The 25856-nt window shown below is 41.8% G+C and overlaps 1 protein-coding gene across 2 annotated transcripts in view; it reads right to left on the bottom strand.

Moving 5' to 3' along the window:
- Positions 1–3131: 3131 nt before the first annotated feature.
- jag2b (jagged canonical Notch ligand 2b) overlaps positions 3132–25856 on the bottom strand; it is a 51413-nt gene continuing 28688 nt past the window's right edge. Inside the window, exons 6-26 of one of the 2 annotated variants that reach the window (XM_044049080.1) lie at positions 23909–24039; positions 20702–20821; positions 20481–20594; positions 20273–20386; positions 17385–17498; positions 16938–16984; positions 16156–16329; positions 13101–13263; positions 12837–12998; positions 11956–12069; positions 11701–11814; positions 11286–11399; positions 10526–10642; positions 9951–9978; positions 9340–9425; positions 7530–7643; positions 7306–7421; positions 6913–7170; positions 6675–6806; positions 5992–6142; positions 3132–5878 (exon numbers count right to left, since the gene is read on the bottom strand). In XM_044049080.1, the coding sequence (XP_043905015.1) occupies positions 5331–5878; positions 5992–6142; positions 6675–6806; positions 6913–7170; positions 7306–7421; positions 7530–7643; positions 9340–9425; positions 9951–9978; positions 10526–10642; positions 11286–11399; positions 11701–11814; positions 11956–12069; positions 12837–12998; positions 13101–13263; positions 16156–16329; positions 16938–16984; positions 17385–17498; positions 20273–20386; positions 20481–20594; positions 20702–20821; positions 23909–24039 (3031 nt within the window). In that variant the 3' untranslated portion in view covers positions 3132–5330. The remainder of the gene's footprint in view (positions 5879–5991; positions 6143–6674; positions 6807–6912; positions 7171–7305; positions 7422–7529; positions 7644–9339; positions 9426–9950; positions 9979–10525; positions 10643–11285; positions 11400–11700; positions 11815–11955; positions 12070–12836; positions 12999–13100; positions 13264–16155; positions 16330–16937; positions 16985–17384; positions 17499–20272; positions 20387–20480; positions 20595–20701; positions 20822–23908; positions 24040–25856) is intronic. The other variant, XM_044049081.1, reaches the window with a different exon arrangement.

Raw genomic sequence — 25856 nt, forward strand, 5'->3', positions numbered from 1 at the left:
AACATCATCAACACCAACACATTACTGTACATTTCAATTTCTTTAACCCGGACTGGTACTTATGGCGGGAAATAAAAATAGGGTTTAGTTCAACGTATGGGTGACACACACCATGTCTCATAATAGCCTGAGCCGCTTAAAATTAACTTGACTTTTCCATTTCACAAGACAATTTGCTCCACGTCATGCTGATAAATAAAGGTCTAAGATGTTGTGGGACAACCTTTGAATGATTAAAACAAACAAAAGTCAAAAATATCTTTACTTAAGACATTGTTTTTATGTTGTAAACCTAATTATTTAAAAGTTTAAACTCATACGGCAGCTGTATTTCAAATTAAAAGCATGTTGCTATACTGTTAAAACAACCTTTGCTCTTATTGGAGGATTTACACAAGATTCTTGGAACCTGGTTGAAGGAGTTTGCTCCACACAGGGGCGTACCAAGAGACTACAGGGGCCCCCAGACAATTGGGACACATGGGGCCCTACATTTAACTCAAACAAATCAAGATAGTGTAACGGTGTTGTTGCAATCTCCTCCAAATAATCATCATAACAGCATAACACGTGTTGTAGCTATGCTCTAACGTTCGGGGGGGGGCACTCTCAGCTCAGGGCCCCTGTTGCGAAGCCACTGAGTGTGGTCGAGCTCGGCCTGGCCCACATTTGAAAAATTCCAGTTAATTTCAAAAGGTGCTGGAATGGGTTGAGGTTAGATCGTGTTGAAACAGGTACGAGCCTCTTTTCTACGTGACAGTCGGCAACTTTAATGATGTTCAACAAAAACACACGTTAGCACCAAAAACAACACACTCACACACACACACACACGCACACACAACTCCTCTATAAAAGTAGAGATGAAACGAGGCTGAATGTGGTTTTATAGCCACTCGTACATTAATGTAGCTCCCTTTTCTGTCTCCTCCACCACTTCCACTCAGCTGTGTAAGTCGATCCGGCCTTTCCGACAACGGACGGTCCCATTAGTGCCGGGCCGTGGACACCCGTGGGAGTCGGAAAGGGGGGGAAAGACACTGTCCCACCCCCCGCCTTCAACCGCACTCGCCCGCCCGGCATCATAACATCATGAAACATTCACATCCGTGCGTGAGCAGGAGCGTCACGCTGGCCTCTCATTGGTGGAGTCTGGATCGGCCCACAACAGGAGATGAGGTTCTATTGGAGCCGCAGCAGGGACGACAACAGCAGCAGCGTTGGTGAAGAGGAAGCTGCATCGATCGATCGATCACACCACATGAACGAGGACAAGGGCAAGTGCTGCAGTGGTTTTTAGAAGAACACTGAGATGCAGATGAGTTGTTTTACAGGCTGAATTTATGTAGTAACTTAATTTTGTCCACCTTTTTACATGGTTTTTGTTTTATTTGCACAGGCAATTTTGACAGATTTCATCAAAGTGATTGAGTATAAAAGTTTGCATAAAAATGTGTAAAATGGAGCCTAAAACATCATCCTAGTACAAGTTTAAATGAGGTTAAGAGGTGTCCCGCATCAATTCTCTACAGTCATGAGATCCAGGGTCATGTGTATAAATATTCATCGATTACTGCGACTTGAAAAGGAACAGTGACATGATATTTAAGTCGTTGTATTCAGATGACAGTGTGTGTTTTTTTATTGAGACAAAATGCCGTTGCGTAAATAAAGAAAGAAAAACCACAAACTTGATATTTACGCCCCTTCATTTCCACATGAACGACTTTGGAAACTTTTTTGTCAAGGTCAAGAATGAACTAGCTCAGGTTTGATGAGATTTTCCTGCTGAAAAAAAGACAAATTGAGGAATTAAAAGAGTATAGAGACTACGTCTTAGCAGGAAATAGAGGTGAATGGGGAAAAACAGTATGGTTAAATAACATTTAAATCACTTTTTTTCAGTTTATAATAAAGAACATGAAGGTTTTCTGACCCGTGTTTGTATCCTGTGTATAAATCCAAACAAACCATACACATTGTTTTTTAGATTTGAAATCTAAACACAAGTGCCACACGTTGGCATAGTGGCTCACACTGTTGCCTAACAGCAAAAAAGACCCAGGTTCGTGATCCCGGTCTTTCTCCATGCAGTTTCCTCCCCACAGTCCACACAAGTGAACGCTCTAAACCCGGCATGTCCAAATGTCCGGCCCACGGACCAATCACGGCCCTCGGACAGATTTTGTACGGCCCGCAGTCCTGAGTTTGAATCCCACCTGTGACAGAGACAGATTCATGCATTCACCTCAAGTTCTGTTACGTTATTTTTGACTCCAGATATGAAAGAAAGGCCAATTCTTGGTCCCATTGCCAATAAAAAATGATGTTTTGACCACGGAAATGAAAATATTATAAAACAGTGCGTCACTTTTACTGGTCTGAAGGGACCATTGGCTCCTGGAAATCTTCACATTATGAAATCTGGCCCTCTTTTGGACAAAATGTGTGGACACCCCATGAGGAGGGTAAAGAGGTAGACAATGGATGAATGAATTAATGAATGAATGAAATAAAATCAGGGATAATTAGGTGTGGACACTTTTCCAGAGTTTGACGTACATTTAAAAACATATGCAGCACGAGAAATCAGTGTCTGAGAGGCTTTTCCTGTTGTGTTTTTACTTGGTCTCACTCAATATAGTAACATTTAACGAGGAACCTGGAGGAAAAATTCTGGAAAATGTCCACAGGAACTTTTATGTCCATTTCCGATCCGACATACAGTCGCCTCTGTCAATTTCAACAAAGTACCTAGACCTCTGTGCATGCCTGGCAGTGTTTGGCACAGGTGGCACAGTGGTTAGCACTGCTGCCTCAAAGCAGGAAGGTGCTGGGTTTCGATTCCGTCCATCTAACCTTGAAATCTCAGTTGTATAATTACAAAAAAGATGATTTTCCTTCCGAGACAATTTCTTTTTTTTTTACCCTAATCTAAATGTGGGGTCACAAACAAACTACATGGCTGCTCAAGTTAAAGATCGTGAAATAATAACTAGCTGAACCATGACTCACCAAAACTCCTGTTAGGATAATAAAGAGTGTGTGTGTGTGGGTGTGATGTGGTTGAAAAGTCCAGGACAGATTTATGAACCCTTTGGCAAACCAAATATTACAAGCGTGATCCAAGATGTGTCAAAACTGCTTTTAATAAATAACTGGGATGATTATTTAGAACAATTAAACATCCACTAAAAAAAGAATGGAAACCTTTTTTTCTTTTCTCTCTTTTTCTTTTTTTTTCCCACTTTGTACAAAAATGAACTTGACGTCCCCTCGAGGAATAAAATGTATACAATATGCATTATTCAGCTTTTTAACACCAGCAGTGATGCATCTTTAATTCTTTAATTTTTGCCGTGTCCCATTTACAGAAAATATGATGGTGCTCTGAGACAAAGACATGATATGAAAGGGGGGGAGTAAAACTTTGTGATTTTAGAACTGAGTTGGTAAATTAAAAAAAAAAAAAAGAATAAAGAAATGAAAACAAAAAAAAGGACATTTGCGTGGTTTTGCGCCAAAAGTAACACCATCTGCAAATATTGTTCCCTTCATTAAAGCCTTGAAACCAAACATGAAGCTGAATGCGTGACGTCCACATTTTGACTGTGGTGGACTCGGTTTTTTATTGTTTTTTCGATAGATTTTTGAATTCTCCGTCAGTTTTTTATCGCAAAAGTGAGAGAGAAGGAGAGCAGGCGAATAAAACACGCCACGTTACACCACACAATGTTTTTTCTTTTTTTTTTTTTCCTTTTTTAAAGTGTTAACTTTCCTTAATAATGAAAACAAACCAACAACATAAAAAAGAGAGGATCATCGATTACACACAAAGTAACGTGTTGACTCGATACATTAAAGGCACCTGAAACGTAACAAAAAAAGGGGTTTGTGACGGGTTTTTAGAAATGGCTGGTCCTTTAAAAAAAACAAAAACGTAATAAATTAATATACGAGTAAAGATAAAAGAAACGGGGTGACTCTCTGGGATCAAATCATAATTTGGAAGAGCAGGAGTGATGATTTTGCAATCAAAAAAAGCGTCAGATTTACTGATGCGTGTGAAACCATTTTTAAACCCTTCACAAATCCCTTCGTGGTGGTACCTCACTGTAAAGGTTCTTAACTGTGGGACTGGATATGAAGTGTTATATAAAACCTGCCTATTTCAACTGGCATAAATAAAAGGAATGGCATTGTAAAAAAAGAAAAATTATAATAATCATAATAACAATAATAATAATAATAATAATAATAAAAATGTGTGACTTGTCTTTAAGTTACTTATTTCAAATATACACAGCGACTCCTTTAGTATTTACACGTTATGTACAGAGTATTCATTTCTGCTTTGATCAAATACCTTGAGTGGCGTTGCTGTGGACATTGAACTCTCTGAATGTACAACTCTGTTGCGTCCCTTTTTTTTTCTTTTTTTTGGGAGATTTTCGAGAACGACGAGGTCAAACTTGGGGGCTGAGCCGTCTCAACGCGGCTCGTAGAAAAGGCACTTGCTACCAACTCAAATACTGCAAAAAAAACAAAAAACAACAACAAATAAACTCTTTCAGCCGAGACAACTGAGAGACAGGAGAGAGAAAAAAAAAACAACAAAAACAAAAACAATGGAAGGCCACATAGTAGGCACTGGGGTTTTCTGTCCCCTCTCCCCCTCCAGGCCAAGTGTTTTGGTAAGGCTGGCGCATGACGGCCACAGGCGGGCAAAGCTGCAAAGACACGGAGCAAAAAAGGGGACGTCGTTTCCCCTTAAATCCCCGTCCTCTACCGTCCCTTTATTGTGTATCTGTCCCCACCCCCCCACCCCCACTGCAGACACTCAACAGGAGCCCACTGACTATTTTAAACTAAATCATAATCTGTAAACAACAACAAAAACAAAAATCTTTATACAAAGTTTGTTGTTGTCGCTTCTCCTTTTTTCGTGATTCATCGCCGCCTCTTAAACGGTCACAAACCCATCAACGCAAAAACCGAAAAGAATTGCAGAGAGCTTCTCTTGACTCGTGGAAAAAAACAAACTGTTACACATCAGCTCCTTCTGTACATAATGAAAGAAAAATAAGCCAACAGAAGCAAAAACAAAACAAACAAACAAACAAAGAAAAAGGACGTTCACTGTGCTCTAGCCTCCTGAACCCAACAAAAGAGAAAAAAATGGCTTCAGGTGACAGTGACGAAAACATCGAAAAACAAAGAGCGACTTGCTGAAAACACACAAGCCTCTTTTACTCTCTTTCCAAAAGTAGTCTGAAAATAAGAATTAGCTCGTCTCGCTTGCAACGCCGCGAGTTCTGTTGTGACATTTCTTATACACAGTGGTCTCTGTGGTCTTTCTGACCCGTCAAGACGCCACTGACGTTTTTCCAGCGGTTGTCTTTGGGGCTGTAGCTCGGGGTCCGGTGCGGCGCTTTGAAGGCTGAACTGGAGCTGTGCAGGGTGCAGATCACGGCCCCGCTGGACTGCACTGCAGTCTTAGAGTACTTATAAACCGGCTGCTTTCCCGCCTCGGCTCCACCGCACTCCTCCTCGAGCTCAAGCTCGCCTTCCATCTCCTCCTCCTCATCCTCCTCCTCCCCTTCGTCACACGTCCGATAGGAGGAGCCCATGAGCTTTTTGCGCTCCTGCTCGGCCTCCCTGTTGCTCTCCTTCAGCAGCTGCTGCTGCTGCTGCTGCTGCTGCTGACGTCCCGTGACGAGCGGGAGCGGCTCCCACTGGTTGTTCACGCTTTCGTCCGCGGAAGATCGGGCGCTCCTCTCGCGCTCTTTTCTCCGCTTGCGCGTCCACCAGACGCACACGATGATGCAGAAGAGGCAGAGCAGGCAGAAGACCACGCACAGTAAAGGCACCAGGTAATCTGTCGGAGGAAAAAGACGCAGAACTTAAAGAGAATTCACTTGATTCATTTAGGAACTGAAAGGGGGCCCCATAACAAAGCCTTGTGGAACACCTTTGTTAATTATTACTCACCCACTGAGGATTTAATGACCTGCGACTCCACTCTGACCTCAGTCACCGCCAGGATTATGGTGTTGTTGTGCCGCCGTGACAGCGTGCCTTCTATAACACTGGCTACCATCCTGATCAGACTGTGGTCCTGGAGATCTTCTGGGTGGAAAGACTGAGAACGAACGAGGCCACAGGAAAAGAGAGGAAGATGAAACACGAGGACTTGGACGCATGAAGCTGCAACATCTGCCAAATTAACATTCTGAATAATTGATGTCACCTTGCAATGTGACTTACAGAGTGTGTATTTTGTGGAGTCACAAAGTTGCGTCACACAAAAGTTACACTATTTTTCAATCAATTTGTGAGATATAAAATGTTGAATTTTCTTTGTTAAAATATTTAAAATAATCCTGTTTCCCAGCATTCAAACTCTTCTTTTAAGTTAACTTTGGAGTGCAATGTTGACAACTGACGCAATCTGATTTATTGCAACAGCCTGTGTGAGTAACTGTGGGCTCGATTGTCTCGTACAATAAACCAGAAGACGAGCAGTTGTTCAACTTCAACAGTGCCTGCCAAGAACGCAGGACATCCAACACTGTGTGTCTTCACTGCCGTGTAGTAGTAGTTGTAATGATTCCTACACAAAGTAAGCGGACACTGTTCACCAGAATCGATATTTTTTTAAATCGTGCACTCACTATCGCCACCTCCACGGCGTCCCGATCTGAGTGCGAGACGTCACAGAGGAGAAGGAGGGCGTGGTCCTTTGCCAAAACTCGGATGCCGGGAAGATACGTCAGCTCGTAGCAGATGTTCTCCACCGTTGTTCCCTGCATGCGCGACAAACACCGATCAGCGACAACAACCGACACAATTAACAACGCAAAACTGCACGTCTGAAGCATGGGACACATGACTCAGGAGGACGTGACTCACTGGTGGTACTCTGTCTCTGTTGAAGACAAGTGTCATGCGGACACAGCTGTTGTCCAAATGCCCGCTGTTTGGCTGGCACTTGGTGGTGACTTGTGGGAGCGAGGAACCGGCCACGGAGCAAACCCCCCACTGGTGGCACGGAGGGGAGAAGCAGGTGAAGTAGTTGTGCTTCAGACACTCCCGTCCGGCCGGGCAGGACTTCTCCCTCGGCTCCTCACCCGACGACTGGAGCAGGCACGGACGACGACCGCACAACACCTGGACGCACAGGAGCAAAGGACGTTTTACACACGTTATATGAAAAAAGATACCCAGCAGATGTTTATGTCACTACAACTACAGCCAAACATCGATTCGCCAGATCCCAATCGCACACACTGGAGCTTTAATTACCTTGGTACAGTCCACTTTGCCGTTGATGCAGTGACAGTTGTTGCACTCCTCCTCCCAGCGGCTGCCGTGGGGAAACTGCAGTCCGGCGTAGTGGCAGTTCTTCCCGATGCCTATAACTACACACACACACACACACACACACACAGAGTGATCTGTTTAGTGTCTGAATGGACTTAATACAGAGCTCTGATTATGAAAAGGCAAAAAAAAACACATCGACTCACACTCCTGGCACCGAGCTCCTGTTCGACCCAGAGGACAGATGCACCGGAAGCCATTGATCTCATCCACACATGTGGCGCCGTAGGCACAGGGTGAAGACTGGCACTCGTTTATGTCTGCGGAGAGTAAAAGTGTGTGTCACAGTTCGGTTTGAAACAAGCACAGAATGATTTAATAAAAGTGAAACCAGAACATGCAGAAACAACTACAAGATGTCGCTCACTCATTTCCCTTTTATTTATTTTTTTATCTTATCTTACATTTACATCTATTCTGTGGTATTTTATTGCTATTTTTAAACACCTATTTTCTTATTTCTTTAGCATTCTACAAATGCAAGGACAATCTGTCCGTCTATTGCATAACTGTCCAACAAGTCACTTAACATGTTTTAAATATGATTTTTCTAAAGGGCGCCAGTGTGTGCAGTGCCGAGTCTCACGTTGTTTGGACGAGAAAAACAAAAGATATCGGTAAAAAACAAACAAACAAACAAACAGACACTGGACGGGTACTGCACAAGTGTAACTTAATTCACTAGATTTCCACCTTATCCATGCCGGCACTCTTCCTGTTTCTTTACATTGTGTTATCAACTTGACACGATAAAGAAAAAATCACAGATTTACTTTCCCAGGAATCCACAGAGCTCGCTGATTCCATTCATACGAACACATTTCACTGTTAAGAGTTTTAAAAGCTGGTGTCACTGGTTGCACAGACCTCTGAGATGAAGGCAGTTTAACCATGATTTAATGACCGTATGAATAATCTCTAGATTCCAGAGGTGAGAAAGACAAAAATAATAATGTTATTTCTTCTCATGACCTATTTTGCCAGTCAACCCATGACCCCCTCACAGATTTATTTTATGGCCCCTGGCGCTGAGGGAAACAGCAGCCAGTCGAGACTAGAAACCACCACACAGGGCAAAACAAAACAAAACAAAAAAACTTCATTGGGGAATCAATGGGTAAATAGTGCACATGTTTAATAATCAACCTCTCCCTTTATTCCAGCGGCTCTTTGAAAAGACATGCATCACTTGTGTCTCCACACCAAACTCTCAGAGAGACCCCGACCATTGTCACCCAGATTTCACATGAACACGGCCCCGGGTTGAGAATTCTCTCAAATTTGAGCCTGACAGCAAAGGTGAACGTTGTCCGGCCCCAAAACAAAAGGGGGCTGGAGGAGAAGAATTTCGGGGTCACTGGGTAATTTGTCCTCAGTGTGTGTTTGTGAGACTGCGTGAGTATGGAGGAGGGACGACCTCTGACCCGCGAGGCGTTAAAGAACCAGGAAAAAAGGGAGAGGGCGGTGCCCTGGTCCTGCATTTAGGTGTCAATGTGTCCATCTCCTTATTGTCCACCTCTTTTTTTCCTTGGTTCCTTCCTTGCACCATCTCTTAATCATACGAAAACCTCATTAAATTATAGATTTTTTTAAGGTCTTAAGCCATAAAATATAGCTTTTTAACTTCTGCGAGAGGACAAGTGTTCCTCCTTTGTGTGCATCCACCAAAGGCACACCGAGGTAGCAAAGACACCAGGTAATTTGTTGCAAGGTGCAGAATTGAAAGACAACAACAGAGAATTTAAATGCATTCGATTTTTTGGGAACTGAAAGGGGCCCATAATAAAACCTTGTGGGACACCACAAGATACTTTTATCTTTAAAAACCATCTGCAGGTGCTTTCATTTGCATTTTTAATGCAATAATTTCATAAGAAATACCTCCTGGGCAAAAAATGTCTTTGTGATGTAGTTTAATTTAATACATTTTTTGAGTAAAATGATGAAGAAACTCACTGATTCTGCAGTCTGGTCCGGCGAAACCAGGAGCGCACTCGCACCGGAACCAGTTGACTCCATCCACGCAGATACCGCCGTTGTAACTGAGGGGGAAAATAAATAAATAAAAGCAAAAACTATTAGGAGGTAGTCAAACGACAGTCACATCCTTCCAGCTGCAACAAAGCCACATCATTTTTTTTGTCTCGGTGGAGATGGTGGGGGTCACGAGGCTCAATTCATCTCATCAATACCAGCCTCCACCTTTCAGATGCTAATAGGCGTGTCCAGTCCCTCCCCCCTCCCCTCCCCTCCTCTCCTCTCATCCTGCCTCTCTTCCAGTCCTCCTCAAAGCCCGGCTCCCCCCCAGGTCGCACGGGAAGAATGGATACGTAGCCCACCTCCCCCCACCTGCATTCACTACGGGGTTAGGTGGAAGTCTTGTCGACTAACCCCAAATCTCTCACCCCACCTCTCTTCATCCTATTCAATCAATGAGCACCCCTTCACTGTGAGATTCCCCTCTTTGAGGCTTGATTTAAGCAAAACTTCCACTTCTTTCAGAAGCTCCTTCACTCTTTCTTTCAGCCTGTGAGGAGGAGAAGAGTGAAGAAGGCAGTCGTACATACCATGGATGAGGGTTGCAGTCGTTTATATCTGTTGAGGAGAAGAAATAAAAAGAGATATTTAGTCTTGAGTCAATATAAACACATTCGTATCAGTAGTTTTGTCCCTTTCTTTATATAAAATGCAAGAAAAACTCCAAAAAATGTTTGGCTTTAATCCTGTTTTTCCCACCAATTATTTTGTTATAAATGCAATATATGTTAAGATTCTCCGTGATATAGTTACACAGCAGATACATTTGCTGTGTTTGTGCATTAGAAACACGTGTTCATCTTAATTTGCATGGTATTTTGTCACTTTGGATTAAAGTGACAAAATACAAGTTCATAGACTTTTAATTCCCATTTGAGTCGGTGAGGTTTTATAAGGCAGGTTCATTACATGGTTGTTTTATAAAGAGTTAAACTTATTTTAGACTTGATGTGTTTGACTATAATTGTAGCCACATACAGTAAGAATTACACATTTTACATAAAAAAAAACAGCTACTGTTGCCATATCCTCATGATGTGACTCAAAATGTAGTCAGGCAGCTCCAAAAGGTATAAAATGAGGTTTTTCATGCAGATGAACTGACTCTGGTCGCAGGTGGGTCCCTCCCAGCCGTCTTTGCAGATGCAGGTGAAAGTGTCTCCTCCTCCCACACATGTGCCTCCGTTGGAACAAGGACTGGAGGCGCACGTGCTGTTCTTTGCTGCAGAAAGAGAGAATTAACAAGAGATCAGCGGTTAAAAAACAACTGCCTTCACCTCAAAGTTGAAATCACTTTTTAGGTCTTTCCACAGATTAGAAAATAAAATGTCAGTAAAAGACATGAAAGAATACTGCATATTGAAAATGGACCACGATAAAAAGTCACATTATAAAAGTAGAGCTAAAAAAGACAATCGTTGGCACCATTTCACTTTGATAGATCAAAAATTCTTCAATATCAACATAACACAGGTTCAATATGTACCGATGTATTGTTTGTTTTGCCTCAAAATTCATGAAATGTTGCTCTGTTTTTGACGTTTAAATCCACATTTAACTTCTAATTTTAGTCTAAAACTTTCTCTAAGGGGCTAAACTCACAAGCATTTAATTATCAGACATCCATCATGATGTCAATTGATGATAATTATCGATAGGGACTGATGCTAGACCTTTTTTACTATTCTGTCACTATTTTACTGTTTATTACTTCTATTTTTTTATTGATTTTACACCTTTTATGTTACTGTGCCTTTAAATCTGGAAAGCACTTGGTTGTTTTTAAATGTGCTCTACAAATACCGTTGACTTTTATGTTTATTACAATAAGGACTTTTGGTTATATCGTCCAGAGCCTCCCTCACCTGTGTTGCACGTGTTTCCTCCCCACCCGGGTGGACACGCACAGCGGAAGGCATCGCCGTGGTCATAGCACGTGCCTCCGTTACTGCAGGTGGTCGGGTCACACTGGCTCTCACCTGGAAGTAAAAAAAACAAGTTCTCTGCATTTTCAGCTTCTTACATGTGAATATTTTCTGGTTTCTTTGCTCCACATAAAGGAATCACTCAAATTGAATCGTTTTGGTTTGTGTACAAAACAAATAACTCTTTGATTCACAGAGAGAAGAAAGAAAAGCAACTTTCTTACAGGATCAGAAGTAGAGAATAACGCTTCAGCTGTCTAAACACTCATGGATGTAGAGCGACACTGTGGGGGAGAGTCTGGGCCGCGGCTCTCTGTGCACATAAACACATTAACACAGCGTGGACATCACTCACGGGAATGACAGGTCTTGCCCTTCCAGTTGTCGGCACACTCGCAGTAGAAGTCGTTCACCAGGTCGACGCAGTGGCCGCCGTTCTTGCACGGGTTGTGTCTGCACTCGTTGACATCTGGCGACAGAGCAAAGGAGGACACGCGCGCGTTCAGTTTATTTTCAGAGTAATTCTGTGCACACGGAGGACAGGCGGCGGCAGCAGCAGCAGCAGCAAGGAGGGGGTCAGAGGTTAAATCACACAGAGTCCTGAACTCACTGTGGTCGCAGAGTCGGCCCTCCCAGCCGTCGGGACAGAAGCACTGGAAGTAGTTCACGCCGTCGATGCAGGTGCCACCGTTTCTGCAGGGGCTGCTGATGCAGTCGTTAACGTCTGTGACGGTGAGAAGCAAAAGTTATAAGACTTAAAGACACAAACTTGAGTATCTACATTTGTGCCATTTTAACCATTTTAAACGACATAATTCTCCAACTGTGGGACAAATATTCTGTTCCCACAACATGACTCGGCTAAAATGCTGATTTATTTACATTTTTACAATCTGTGCATAAAACATGTGATATATAGGATCAGATTTTGCATTTTTCCTTATTCCAATATCCAATTAAGAGATTTTTACCAGTATTGGACTTGATATGGATACCAAGAATCATAACTTTAAGTGTTTTAATTCATGTATTTTATTGGCAAGTCTTTATTTTTTGATAAACCACTTTGACCAACTGTTGTTTTTTAAATGTGCTCTATAAATGGATTGAAAGTGGATTGAATAGGATGATGTACAGTCCTATCAGCTGTTATACAAGGACAAAACATCACAAAATATAGTAAGTTATTGTTCACCAATATCATTAAATATGTTATACTTAAGTTATTGTGTGTAAAATCTTTCACACCAAATAAGCATATTTCTGTCTCTAATGATACTTTTAAATCCTTAAAACTCAGCTACAATGATTTAAATTAATATGAGTTATACGATACAAGATATTCCTTGAAATTTGTAGTGGTATAATCGCCAAAAAGACAAAAAGGTAGATAATAGAATAAAATAGAGTAGAATGGAGACACGGTGAGGAAATAAGAGTATTAAATATGTGAAATAATCTAAAAAAAAAATGTGGTTAAATAATACTCACTCTCGTGACAGTAGATGCCGCTGAATCCTGGGTCGCAGATGCAGGTAAAGTTGCCCGTCGGCTGACTCACGCATCGTCCTCGCGGCCCACACACGTTGGAAGAGATGTGTCGCACTCTGGCCGAGTCATTGGTCGCCACGGCAACAGTGCAGCTGTCAATCACTAACGGTGGGGGAAAACACACAGACATGGATGGAATGAGTTGATTTATTTATTTTTTTTTAGCATTTTATTGAACATCCTCCGCACAGGAGTTCCCGTCACCTTGACACGGAGTAGTGTGACAGTTGTCTTTGAGACGCTCGCAGGTTTTGCCCTCGTAGCCTTCGGGACACGCGCAGTAGAAGTCCTGGTTGATGCTGTGACACTTGGCCTCGTTCTCGCACGGGCTCGGATCACAGGAGTCGGAGGGAGACCAGGTCGGAATCTGTGGAAATCACCAAGAGACAATATGAATATGAAGTTAATTTAAAGAAGAAAAAAATCAGTTAATATTGATTATTATCATTATAGACGTCAGATGAATAAAGTAAATTGTGGTTCTGAACTTTTTTATGGACAGAAAACAAAAAGCAAACTGCATAATTTATTATGATATGAGGAAATACAACAGGCCGAGTCTGTGGCGTTTTCACCTCTTTATTTTTGGTTATGTTTGGTCGCACTCATTTACTTTTATCAGCGTTTTCATGTCTTTTAAAATTGTGTTTTCATTTGTGAAGCATTTTGTACATTTGTTTAGAGGAGTGCTGCATAAATAAAGATTATTTTTGAAATATTGCACAGCCTTGGGTTTAAATTTGTCAACAAAATAAGATTTTTTTGAGAATTAAATGCAGCCAAAGGTGACATTTGTGTTGGTTTAACTTATTTGTTGACGGTACAAAAACAAAACCAACAAATAATAAAACATTTTTACATGTTTTCCACTAGCACCAGCATATTCTTTACTGTCAGCTACAAAACACTGCTGTCACGAGGATTAACAGACAGTAGCTGAATGAGGAGCCTCAACAACAATCACCAAGCTTCATCTAAACAAAGTGACTCTTTGGTGATTAATGAGTGAATCTTAAGTTTCTCTAAGCTCTTCAGGGAAATTCCACCCTCCTTTTTAGTTCCACATCTCTCCGTCCTGCTTAATCTCACAAGATTATTCTGGGACAGACAGAGGTACAGACGCTGACCACCGCAAGGGCAAATGTTGACTCTAGTGCGACATCACGCAGAACCACAGTGAAGGCAATAAAGACAAATCATCACATCTGTCAAACCAAAGCGACGATCGAGGCCATACTGAGCAATATTTTTGCTTTTTCTACGGGCACAAGTTAAAATCTCTCTGTTTATGTAAACACAAGGTAACGAAAGGGGGCATAAACTCTGGGGTTCAACCCTTTTTTTTGCCATTTAAGGTGCTGCACAGTAGAGCGACAGGACGGCGAGGTCAGTTTATTTTACCCTGTCAGGGCCAGATACAGTTTTTCTTTACTTTTTGCATGTGTGTGGTCAGAGGATCGTCTGTCAGGGAAAGTGGGCCGTAAACATTCAACACATTAATGAAACCAGAGGCTGCTTTTACAACAGTTTCGGACAATTATTGGGTGTAAGTATTAGTAAAAAGTTACGATTTTGACAATGAAGGATGGGTATGAGTAGTTTGTATGTTTGAGTGTTTTTTTGTGTGTTTCTTAAGTATTAAAACACGTTTTATGAGTTTCTTTGCTCTATATAACAAAGAAATCATTACAATTGAATAATTTTGGTTTGTGGACAAAACAAGACATTTGAGAACATAATCACGTCCAGGTTTGAGAAACATTTTTCAACATTTTTTGACATTTTCTAGACCAAACAAGTACCCAAATAATTGAGAAAATAACCGACAGATTAATCTATTAGGACATTAACCGTTAGTTGCAGCCCTAGTTGGTGGAGTTTACAAATTCTAAATAAGTGGTGTTGGATCAGCTCTGCCACCATAAACAAATTAAAGCTCCTTTTTTAGGGCTGGCACAGTGAAATAATTGTGTATAACAGAAAATGATGAAGACAACATGTTTAGAAAGGAAAATAAAAGGCGTCTTTGCATGATTTGCCTTCCCGAAAATTTCCACTGGGATTAAAACTCGCCCTCATTTTCCTCACGAGAGAAAACAAGAATGGGCAAAACACCACTACACAATCCAACTTTCACGCATTTGCAGATACTCATCGAAAGAAGCACGACACTGGGAGATATCGCAGATTTTGACACAGCGGAGCAGGAACACACACACCAAGTCTTCTGTAGTGTGCGGGCACAGCTACAACATCACCTCATTCAGCGAGGCTCATATTTATAGTAGAGATGCTAAATCAGGATTGGCTCCTGACCAGCAATGTCCTCCATTCAAAGCCCGGGAGACCTGGCCAAGTGTCGGTTTCCTCAGTGCTAACCTACTTTAGCTTCAAGCGCACACACACACACACACTTCACACATATGTAACGTCTCGGTCAAACGCAACATTTGAAACATAACAGATGGGTAGAGTTTGGCTGGAAACGCAGCATTACACGACGTATTTGTCACACTTGGGATGCTGCCGTTGGCTTGCGTGACAAAGTTTTAATAAATACTTCAATTTGTGCATTTTGTGGCATTGTTAAAAATCTTCTTAAAACTCTCATTTAAGGCTCCTAAATGTAAGTATTTTCTCAACAAGGCAAGAAAAACCCCAAAAACTTTTAAGGATGTAGTTATTGATCAAGGACAAAGCAACTTATTGATTGAGAAAATGATCGACATGTTAAGGGATTATTAAAAATAGCTGTTAGGCGCAGCACTTAAAAGGTCTAGTGTGTAAAATTTAGATTCAATAATTTGGCAAAATTATCTTTACATCAGAAGGTGGCTAGTTTGGGCCACCATGTTTTTACAATAGCCCACAATGGACAAATTAAGCATGTTTTGAGTTTCGGAGGCCACATAGGAAGGGTGAGGTGGGGGATATTCAGCAGCAATGTGCAACTTCACCATTTAATGCTGCAATATTTTATGCACTGTACATTAATCGAGTTAATACATAAATTAATGTTTATCTAAAGCTTATTCCAAAGCTGGAAGTGAGGATGATTATAGAAAAGTGTAAATTGAGAGGAAAGCAGGAATCCTAGTTTCTGGTTTCTCCTGGGCATACAGTGTGAATATGTGCCAGTCAATGAGAAGTTGCCAAACGTCTCGAGTGTCTCTTCGTCGGATGCCCCCATCGCATCATATCATCGCCGCGACTCCCAATAACGGTTTAATGCTGGGGCGCGTGGAAACGCGACACTCACCTCACACAGCTGTCCGCCAAACTCTGGCAGGCACTCGCACACGAAGCCGTCCAGCACTGCGTGGCACTGGCCGTCGTTCTGGCACGGCCTGCCGTCACATTTATTCCTCTGGATTTCACAGTGGGTGCCCACGAAGCCTGGTGGACACTGGCAGTGGTAGCCTCTCGCTCCCTCCTGAGGAAAACGGGGGAGAAAGGTTAGAAAGGGTGTGACAAACAGCGATAAATCATATGGAATATTTCCTAAACTGATTTGATTCCAATTCATTAGAACCTGATTTGATTTTGTTATTGAATCATTTAAATTTCTATGCCAATTGTATTGTATCTATACCCGTTATTGGTCCAATGGCTCATACCTACCAAACACTTCTCATTAAGAAATATTTACATGTAAATTACAAACTGTGCCCAAAGTAGTGATTTTAGTGCTATTTTTTGTATTTCATGTGACCAAACAGTGTAACTCTACAGTTGTTATAGCTCATAATTCAAACTGGATGCTTGAAACACCAGTATGCGTTCAAAATAAACAGCCTGGAAGCACATATGACAGTTTGAAGAAATGTGTATGAGTGTAACTAATCAGAAGATGAAGACAGTTATGTTTTGTAGTGACAATAACAAACTAAACTGTCCTCTCGAATGTGTCTGAAATGTGACATGTGGAAGTAATTCTGGTCTTACACCACGGATGGTGACGCAACTAACAAATCTGTGGACCTAGCGAACACCTCCGTCAAGTCTTGTGTGATTTGAGCAAAAAAATTTAATCAAACACACCTTGCATGTTGCTCCATTCTGGCACTGACCATGGCAGCTGTTCATCTCTGCAGAGAGAAAAAAATAATAATTTACATTGTTTTCTGCTTCAAAGACTGCACGTACCACGTCAGCCTTTTTCAGGTGAACTCTACAATGTGGGATGTGCACAGATTAAAAGATTGGAAGAGAAATAACCAGTAAAAAAAAAGGGTTTTGCCAGATAGACCCATTGAAATAACTGGGCATGCGGTGGATCCACAGAGAGGAAACTGGGCATGCAAGTTCAGTCACGATGGAAGAGCCGGAAGCTTCGGTTTGCCGAGACAAGAGAGGAACGGGTTACCACATGTGGAGAAAGTGAGGCTACAACACACCTAAGCTGTGTGTCCAGGAAGTGAGTGAGAGGTGGCTAAAAGTAGCCAGAGGAAAGAGGATGAGAGACGTTTTAGAGCAAGAAATACTGACTGATGTCACACTTTTGTCCAGACCATCCCCGAAAACAGTTGCAGTGATATCCGCCAATCAAGTTTTTGCAAGAGAAAGCGTTCACGCAGGGTTTTTCTGCGCACTCATTTGCATCTGTGAAGGCAGGAGGTGGAGAGAGGAGACCCGGTACATCAATAAAAACCAGAACCAAACAAACAAACAAAGAAAAGAGAGAGACCAGAGATTCAGCCCAGAGAAACTTCAGCAACACAAAAATAAGAATGGATAAAAAAATCCTATGCTTCAGATTCTTTCATACTAAAATGAGTGTGAATACCTGGGAGTTTTAAACCTGGATGAAGCCATTAATGTCACAAAAGCACAGGAAGCAAAATCAGAGCCAGAGGGAAAACACACTTAGCTTAAATAAGCTTAGCGATAGTTCCGGTGGTTTTCCATCTTTTACTTCAGTTTCTTGTTAAATCGATTTCAGACTGATAAAAATAAATTCTATTAAGCACTGCTCCAATTTTTTTTAAAATAAGGGTTTGCTACAGAAGTTAATGCTAACAAATAGGCTAATGGCTATGCTAACAGCCAGACGATGAGTGCGCATCCTAACACAGGGCTCAAAATGGTGCATCGCTAAATGAAACAGAGCAAATAAAAAAGGGATTAGCTTGTTTATCCATGTCTTATATTCCCATTCATGCCAATCAGGAACCAACCTGAGAGTAAATGTCAATTTAATACATTCCCACTGGTAAAAAATCCAATTTAAACCTGTCAATAAATGGGTGTTTGACCCATTTGTATGTTTGGACCATTTTATCTAGCAATTTCTACAGGTGTAGCTATATACAGTACTTATATACAATATAAAATTGTTTGTAAAAAAATCTATTAGAACTTTTAAATGTCCACGATCCACAAAATATGTGAAGTTATGTATGTAGTTCTTAATAGGATGAAATCATGTTGGTGCCGCCGAGTAGTGCTGCATATTTTATGTCATGTCATATCATATCATCACACATAATACATAAAATAAATTCTACATATAACACGATAAATAGATAGAAAAGATAGAAAGAAGGAAAGAGGAAAAAAAAACATATTGCCAGGCTACCAATGTTATAGAATTATTGTACATACAAACAATTCATCCCATTTAATGCGTAAAATATGTGTAAATCGATGCAAATATTTCAAGGTTGGAATAAACTTAAATTGTTTTGACTTCATGGTAAATGGCATTTGCATAAATGCTGTGTTATTTTCAACAAAACATGTTTGGATTCGGAAAGAAAACTCTGGGGAATGTGTTTTCATCTTTAGGACTTCTGCAAAAACACCCCCGCTCACTTCCTGACTGATCCGTCACACATCGTATCCCTTTCCTCGAATCACCACGTTCTGATCACATGACGCTTTTCCGGCAAAGGGAACAAACGAGCATCAGCCATCGGCGAGCGGCGGTGAGCGTGACACGGATCACGAATGAAGAGGGTGAAGCGTGAACGACCTCGTCGTCGTGTCTGTGCAGTTAAATTCTGCAGCTCTTTTTAGCAAACGCGACGGCGGGCGCAGGAATAAATGTGGAGCGAGCTGAAGGGAAAGCACTGCTGCTCAAATATTCAAAGGGTTTGGGGAGAGGGAGGAGGGGGCTTGTGGCTCCACAGGGAGTCCTGCTGTGTTCACTCTCTCACACACACACACACACACACACACACACACACCTGTCTTCTCTGTGAAACCCAACACTCCACACACACAGTAACCACGCTCAGGTAAGACAGGAGGCCACTAGCTGCCTGTAAACTGAGATCTGAGCTGGTAAGATGACACTGCACTCCTGGGATCTCTTTCCTATCACCCCACTCACTCACTCACTCACAGCCACGCACACGCCTCCCAAACACGCACACACACGCCAGCGTTGTTTACCAGTCGTAATCCATTTCCTGGCTGCATGCAAGTCACGTCCACCCTGCTGGGATGTGAGTGATATTGGAACAAGTGCCACCGCTGGCGACAAACAAACAGCCGGAAATAGACACACTAGTAGCTTGTAAAGTCATTGAGGGAAAAAAAAAAACAATACACACACACAGAGCTGTGGCAGCAGGATATTGAAAAATGAGTGTTCTCGCCATGGGGCTCAGGTCAGTGTTTGCCAATTTTAATCGTGAAACACAGTTAAAGGACAGTGAGTAATGTCCGCTGTGCCTCAGAGGAAGTTTATTTGTTTATAAGAAATGGAAAGAGAAGAGAAAAGATGTGCATCACTTTGAAATGAGGACATTTGCCAAAAAAACAGACGATCTAATAACAAAAATATTGATCTACTAGAAGCATATGTGTCTCCCTTTAGAGAAGGACTTAAGACAAGTCTATACACATGGGCTACAGTGTGATTCAGGGAGGACGTCGTATAATGTAGTATGTCGACATTATGAATGGGAACGTAGACAACGCCAAATCACAACCTACCTGTAACAATATTTCAGCAGAACACCAACACTCCAGAGAGACAGAGAGTAGGGCTATTGAGATAATCGCAAAAATCTCTCACACTGCCGCCTACTAGTACTGCGCTGTACCACCACTCCACTGATTTTGCGTTTAACTACTGTGACTTCCAATCTGATGGAAATACACTTTGTTTTGTTCAGTTGATACCATAGCCTAGCAGTTAGCTTATGACTCCTTGCTAAGTAGCCATCACCGCTAATGACTAATGGCATAAAGACACATTCATTTATCGTAGTCTCATAAATGTCTCTCGCTGTTTCTGTACTCGCACCAGTGGTGTTCATTTGTGCAGTAAACCAACTGAGTCTGTGACGTCCAAAGCTCTACTGATTAATTACACCTGTAATCTTTAAAATATACTTTTTTGTGTACATGTTTGTCCGTAAACTCACCAATCTGGCAAGTCTTCCCCTCCCACTGTGGTGGACACACACACTCGAAGCCGTCCTCCTTGTCAATGCAGGTTCCTCCCCGAGCACAGGGACTGGACGCACACTCGTCCAAATCTGGTGGAAAAACACACGCCAACTTAATCTCCCAACACGACTCATTTTTATTAAAAAATAAAAAAAGGGGGGCTGAACTGTACAAGACACTCACTCTTGGCGCAGGTCGGACCCTCCCACCCTGGCAGACACTGGCACTCGAACCCTGCAGGAACCTCGTGGCAGGTGCCGCTGTTGGCGCAGGGATTGGACTCACAGGCATGTTCAGCTAACGGAAAGTAGAAAAGTAGGAACTTATCAGCAGGCTCTTTAGGATTTTAATGTCATTATTTCTGTTACACTAATAACATATCGTCGGTGTGTGTCGCGTCTCACCGATCTCACAGGTCTTTCCGGAGTAGCCCTGTGGACACACGCAGTCGTACTCGTCCGGTTCTGTGTTCATGCAGGTTCCGCCGTTGACGCACGGCTGGTGGCGACCGCAGTAATTCAGATCTGGAGGAGAGAGAGAGAGGTGCATTTAAAAATAAATACAAGTCGAGGTACGAGGATGGGGACTCGTGTTTCATCTCGATTCTCTGCAGATCGGTCTTCCTGTGAATAACAAGTGCAAACATGCAGCTTTTTGTGCTCAACAAGGAATAATGTGAATACTTCTGTGGTAGAGTTTGTTGGACTCGGGGGTTAAAACAAAATGAATTCCAAACTATTATGATAGCTTATAAATCAGTTTAAGTTGGTTTCTTCTGATCCTTCAGCTTCTTCCATATAAATATAATATATAATAATTTCTTTGCTTGTTTCTCTAAAACAAAGAAACCAAAAAACTTGAATATCTTTGATTATTGGACAAAACATTTGAGGATGTTGTCAGTTTTAGAAATACTTGTCAGTATCTTTCAAGATTTTATGGACCAAACAATGAATTAATAATCAAAAGAATATTTGACAGACTAATTGACGTGCTCCAATGTATAGCTTTGTCAATAAACGCAGCATTAACGACTTTTAGCGACGATTAAGACTTTCCTGTTCATGCCACACATACTTTTAATATTAAACCGTCAAAGGGATAAAATTATAGGAAAACATAAAAATGTTAATACTACACAAAGTCTATTTCTAGGTAGATTCTAGCTTCTTCTTCAAATGCAAAATTAAAAAACAAACACTGGTATTTTGCTGTTTAAGACTTTTTTTAAGTGTCATCACAGTTTGCTGGAACTTGGAAACACGGATAAATTCGTCCATGCGAGCACTTTACAACACGAGCCTCGGCCGAGCCTTCAGACTCTGCTAATTGGACGGAGCCTGTAAGAGACAGCTCTTTGCTTGTTTCTTCGCCCATTTATTCGCCTTGGTGCTGGAGATTCCCAGGAAGCTTGTCAGCGTCTTCGCTCGCCTCGGGAAAACGCCAGCTGTCAACTTTAACAGGAAGCACAGAGTGTTTTCTCGACCGCTCTGCTCTGCTTCACTGTGCTGGATTTACACCATTTTTACATGACTTGTGCATAGATAACATATATATGTAGTTTGGAATGCTAAGAAATATCAGTATCTACTGTATCTTTTGTACTTTATTATCTTTATCTGTACAAAATGAGAAATTATATGCACGTGGCCCCTCAAGTCTCAGGGACTTGAGGGGCCACGTGCATATAATTTCATGTTATGATTAGAACTGAAACGTCTGAAAGTCGATTATTTATCGATTACTACATTAATCATCAACTATTTTGATAATCGACTAATCTGCTTGAGTGTTTTTTTTTTTAATAATTAAAACACGTTTTCCGATTTTTCAGCTTCTTAAATGTGAATATTTTCTGGTTTCTTTGCTTCATATAACAAAGAAATTAAAAGTCATCATCATTTCCAGGTTTGATGGACATTTTCTGACAAGAAATCTAGTTAGAGCCCTAGTTATGACACACCTCTCCACAGGTTATTCACTTCATTTTGTATTTGATCATTTTAGATTTATTTTGCATCACAAGTATGTTTTTATTGTAAAAACAAATTAACACCTTTACTTTGAAATTCTGTCCTCTATCCTCTTAACCAGTCTCGATGCTCATTGGCTCACAGGCCATTTGCGTTTGAGACCCCTGTCCTAAAAAAGGGCTGGTAAATAAATGAGCAGGGATCTGTCTCCACTCAGGATCTTAGGACCCGTTTCTCATCCACTGAAGAGCCTCCAGTGACGAAGGGGCAGCGCGGATCGAGTGTCGCTGCCGCCGCTCAGATTCACGCAGGCAGTAAAACTATCCAGCTGCTGCTCTTCACACAGAGAACGTGGAGGAAATTCAGGAAGTTTCAATGACGGGTGGACGCTTTGAAGTCGTGTAAAGTGATATTTAATGGACGTGCGCAAATTTGAAGAGTAAACATTTTTCGTTTCTTTTTCTTTCTAACAATAAAATCCAAAATTTGAATTATACTGCTCAATTTGTTTCTTATATAACATGTCAGCTCCAACACAGGCTTTTACCTCTTACACACTTAACTGTTAATTTTGTATTTGTGCTGATACTTAACTATCCATCCATCCATCCATCCATTATCTAAAACTTGTAAAAGAAAACTACAAGAAAGGCAATTTATTGCAATGTATAGAAAATTCCCATGACCCTACGCTGCTTCCCGACTACGGGTGCCACGATTCTCCAAATCCTCGATTTGATGTCTGATTTTAAGGTCACAATTTTTCTCAATATAAGCACGGATGGGTCTACATTTTAAGACTTCGACCATTGGTTTTATGTCATAACAACTCATTTAATTTTTTAAATTCCCATTTCGATTGTCCCCATGGTGATTATTTGCACATTTGCTTGCAATGTACCACACTAAGGCCTTATTGTCACATTTAAATAATTTATTAACCATATAAATGTAACAATAACCCGTCAATTGTAAAAAGAAGAGAGTCATGTTGCTCTGTGTTGCTCTGAAAGTGTAGCAATCTGTTGTTAAGGCCACTAAATCTGACCTCTGACCTCCAATGACATTATCATACATGGAGTAAGATCTTGGTTCCAGTACGTTAATTAAATGCTTAAATCCAGGGTTTTCCAACAGCTGAAAAAGGCCTCATGTCTGATGCTACAAACACGCCTATAGTGCTAGTTATCGCTTTAGCGCAAGTTGAGGAAGTTTCGCTCCAAATGAGGACGGGGGAATTGCCGGTGTTAACGGAGTAGATTTGTAGTTAGATCAGTATTCAATTTGCAATCGAGAATGTGACACCGCCAACTGCGTCTTTTGTCATGGTTTTAATTGAGAGACTCATACAAACTTGTCCAATCATAGCAACAGGAAATGAAAAAATTCAAAAAATGTTGTCTCCACTGCACCCAATTGTGTCATAAATTACTCAACAGCAGAGAAGGTTGATGCAAGCGCGAGACCGACGATGACGGCAGCGTTACTGTATCAACATTTTTTGGGGAGTTGACTTGTTGCTTCACTTATAAGTCATCACACTGAGGCAACAGTAGCTGGAGGGAACGTACTGCGTGACAGCAGCGAGGATTCGTCTGTGTGTGTGTGTGTGTGTGGGAGGAGATGAAGCTGACGTACCTTTATCGCAGAGCAGGCCTCCCCAGTTCCTCTCACAGTTGCACTGCCACGGCAGGTTGCAGGTGCCGTGGACGCAGCCAGGGTAGAGAAAACATTCATCACAGAATTGGCCCTGCCAGCCGTAGTTACACCTGTCAAACACGAACGCCAGAACAACAACATTAATCATTTTGTTCCTCGAACCACAGTCTGTTCCCTCGGAGAGAAACGTCGCTCTCTCTTTCCTCGGCGCGTCGTCATGCGGTCGCCCAAATACGTTTTCTGACTTTTTCCCACCGGTATTTTACTCGATAAAATCAGGAAAGACTGGTTTTATTTATTTTCCTAGATTCATTTTAAACAGTTTAAAAGGTCTTTACTGAATCCACTGCAAAGGACTAGTTTGTTATAGTTGTAATAGAAATGGAGGGAAATTTGCATAAAGTTAATTCAACAAAGGTCTTACCCTGCTTGTAACATCAAGTAATTCACTGAATTTAATTAATGCATGTTGGAAACAATTAATATGGTGATATTTTCATTGGGGGTCACATGGTCTGGCAGTGGCGAGCACTGTTGCCTCACAGCAAGAAGATTGTTGGGTTTGAGTGTGCGTGTTCTCCCCATGTGCGTGTACTCTGGTTTCCTCCCACAGTGCGAAAACATTGTTTTGACATAAATGAAGCAAGCAAAACGCCACAAATAAAAGGTTTTAAAGAAAGAATAAACGTTAAAGGCAACTTTTCTGTTTCTGAGGTTCTGTTCCTCATCTTAATATAATAACATTGATCCATTGGCACTTGAGCTGAGCAAGAATCAACTTGAGATAATCCGTGAGTTTTATCCATCGCTGGCGAGATAAAACAAGTTTCTAGGCCAGATCTGGCCCCAGAGCCTTATGTTGCCCACATGTGACACCTACAGTGTCTTAGAAAGCTTCAAGATTCATTCAAGAAACTTCTGCCAACACACATGAAGTCCATTTACTGATAAATAGTTTTGATAGTGCAGTCATTGATAAAACTTTGTTTTGTATCTCTAATATCCTTAATTCAGGAGGTACAAAATGTGAGAAAGGGACAAAGACCTTGAATGCATCCTGCACACAATTGAAATCCACCCATTGTTGTACCTGTTCCCATCGTCAAACACATCCAAAAGACCTCCTGCCGACTAATCTTAGTGGAGGGTGACATTCCAGGGCAGGAGGGGTTAAGAATACTACCAGCGGCTCCCGTGCTCGGGCTGGAGTCTGGGGCTGGGGAGAGTTGAGGGGGGGTGGGGATTGTGGTGTCGGCCTGGAGACGACAGCGTGTATACACGCCTGCAGCTTCATGACAGCAACATCGGCTATTCCAGGGCCGCGTGGTGTCGTCGAGCCAGCTGTCTTCTATTTTTGAGTCTCCTGCAGACGGCACCGCTGCCGCTGTGTGCGAGAGAGACGACGAGGGCCTTTTCGGAAATCACTGCCATTCTGAGGCTGCAGGGGTTGGCGGGGGAATACCTGTCATGCTTCTCCCGACTGAATATGATGAGCTCTCAGACACTCCGCCAGCGCTGTGGCAACAACACTAACAGGAAACTTTGGAAAGGAAACGACAGCCTTTTAAAGTGTGGAGGAGTCATATTGGGGGATTCGAGATTGCAAAGGATATCGTGATTGCTCACAAAAAGCCTTGCAGGTATAGGCACGGAGCTCCTTTTGATGTGTATTCCAGCATCCTGGCACGTTGACACGCCGAGGGTTGCAAAATGTTGACGCTTGCTCGCTCGAGCGATTCTCTGGACACAGACAAATGTGCCAGGACAAGTCGAACGTGTGCTAATAAAAAAAAAAACCCCTGAATGCACATTTGCAACGACAACAGGCACACATAGCTGCTTTTGTCTTTTCTTAAAAGCCAGCGGCGAATGGGGCAGAGCCCATAAAACTGCGGGGGAATAAAAGGGAATGAAAGGCGATGGCAGG

This window comes from Solea senegalensis, linkage group LG17 (genome assembly GCF_019176455.1).
Source record: "Solea senegalensis isolate Sse05_10M linkage group LG17, IFAPA_SoseM_1, whole genome shotgun sequence".
NCBI lineage: Eukaryota > Metazoa > Chordata > Actinopteri > Pleuronectiformes > Soleidae > Solea > Solea senegalensis.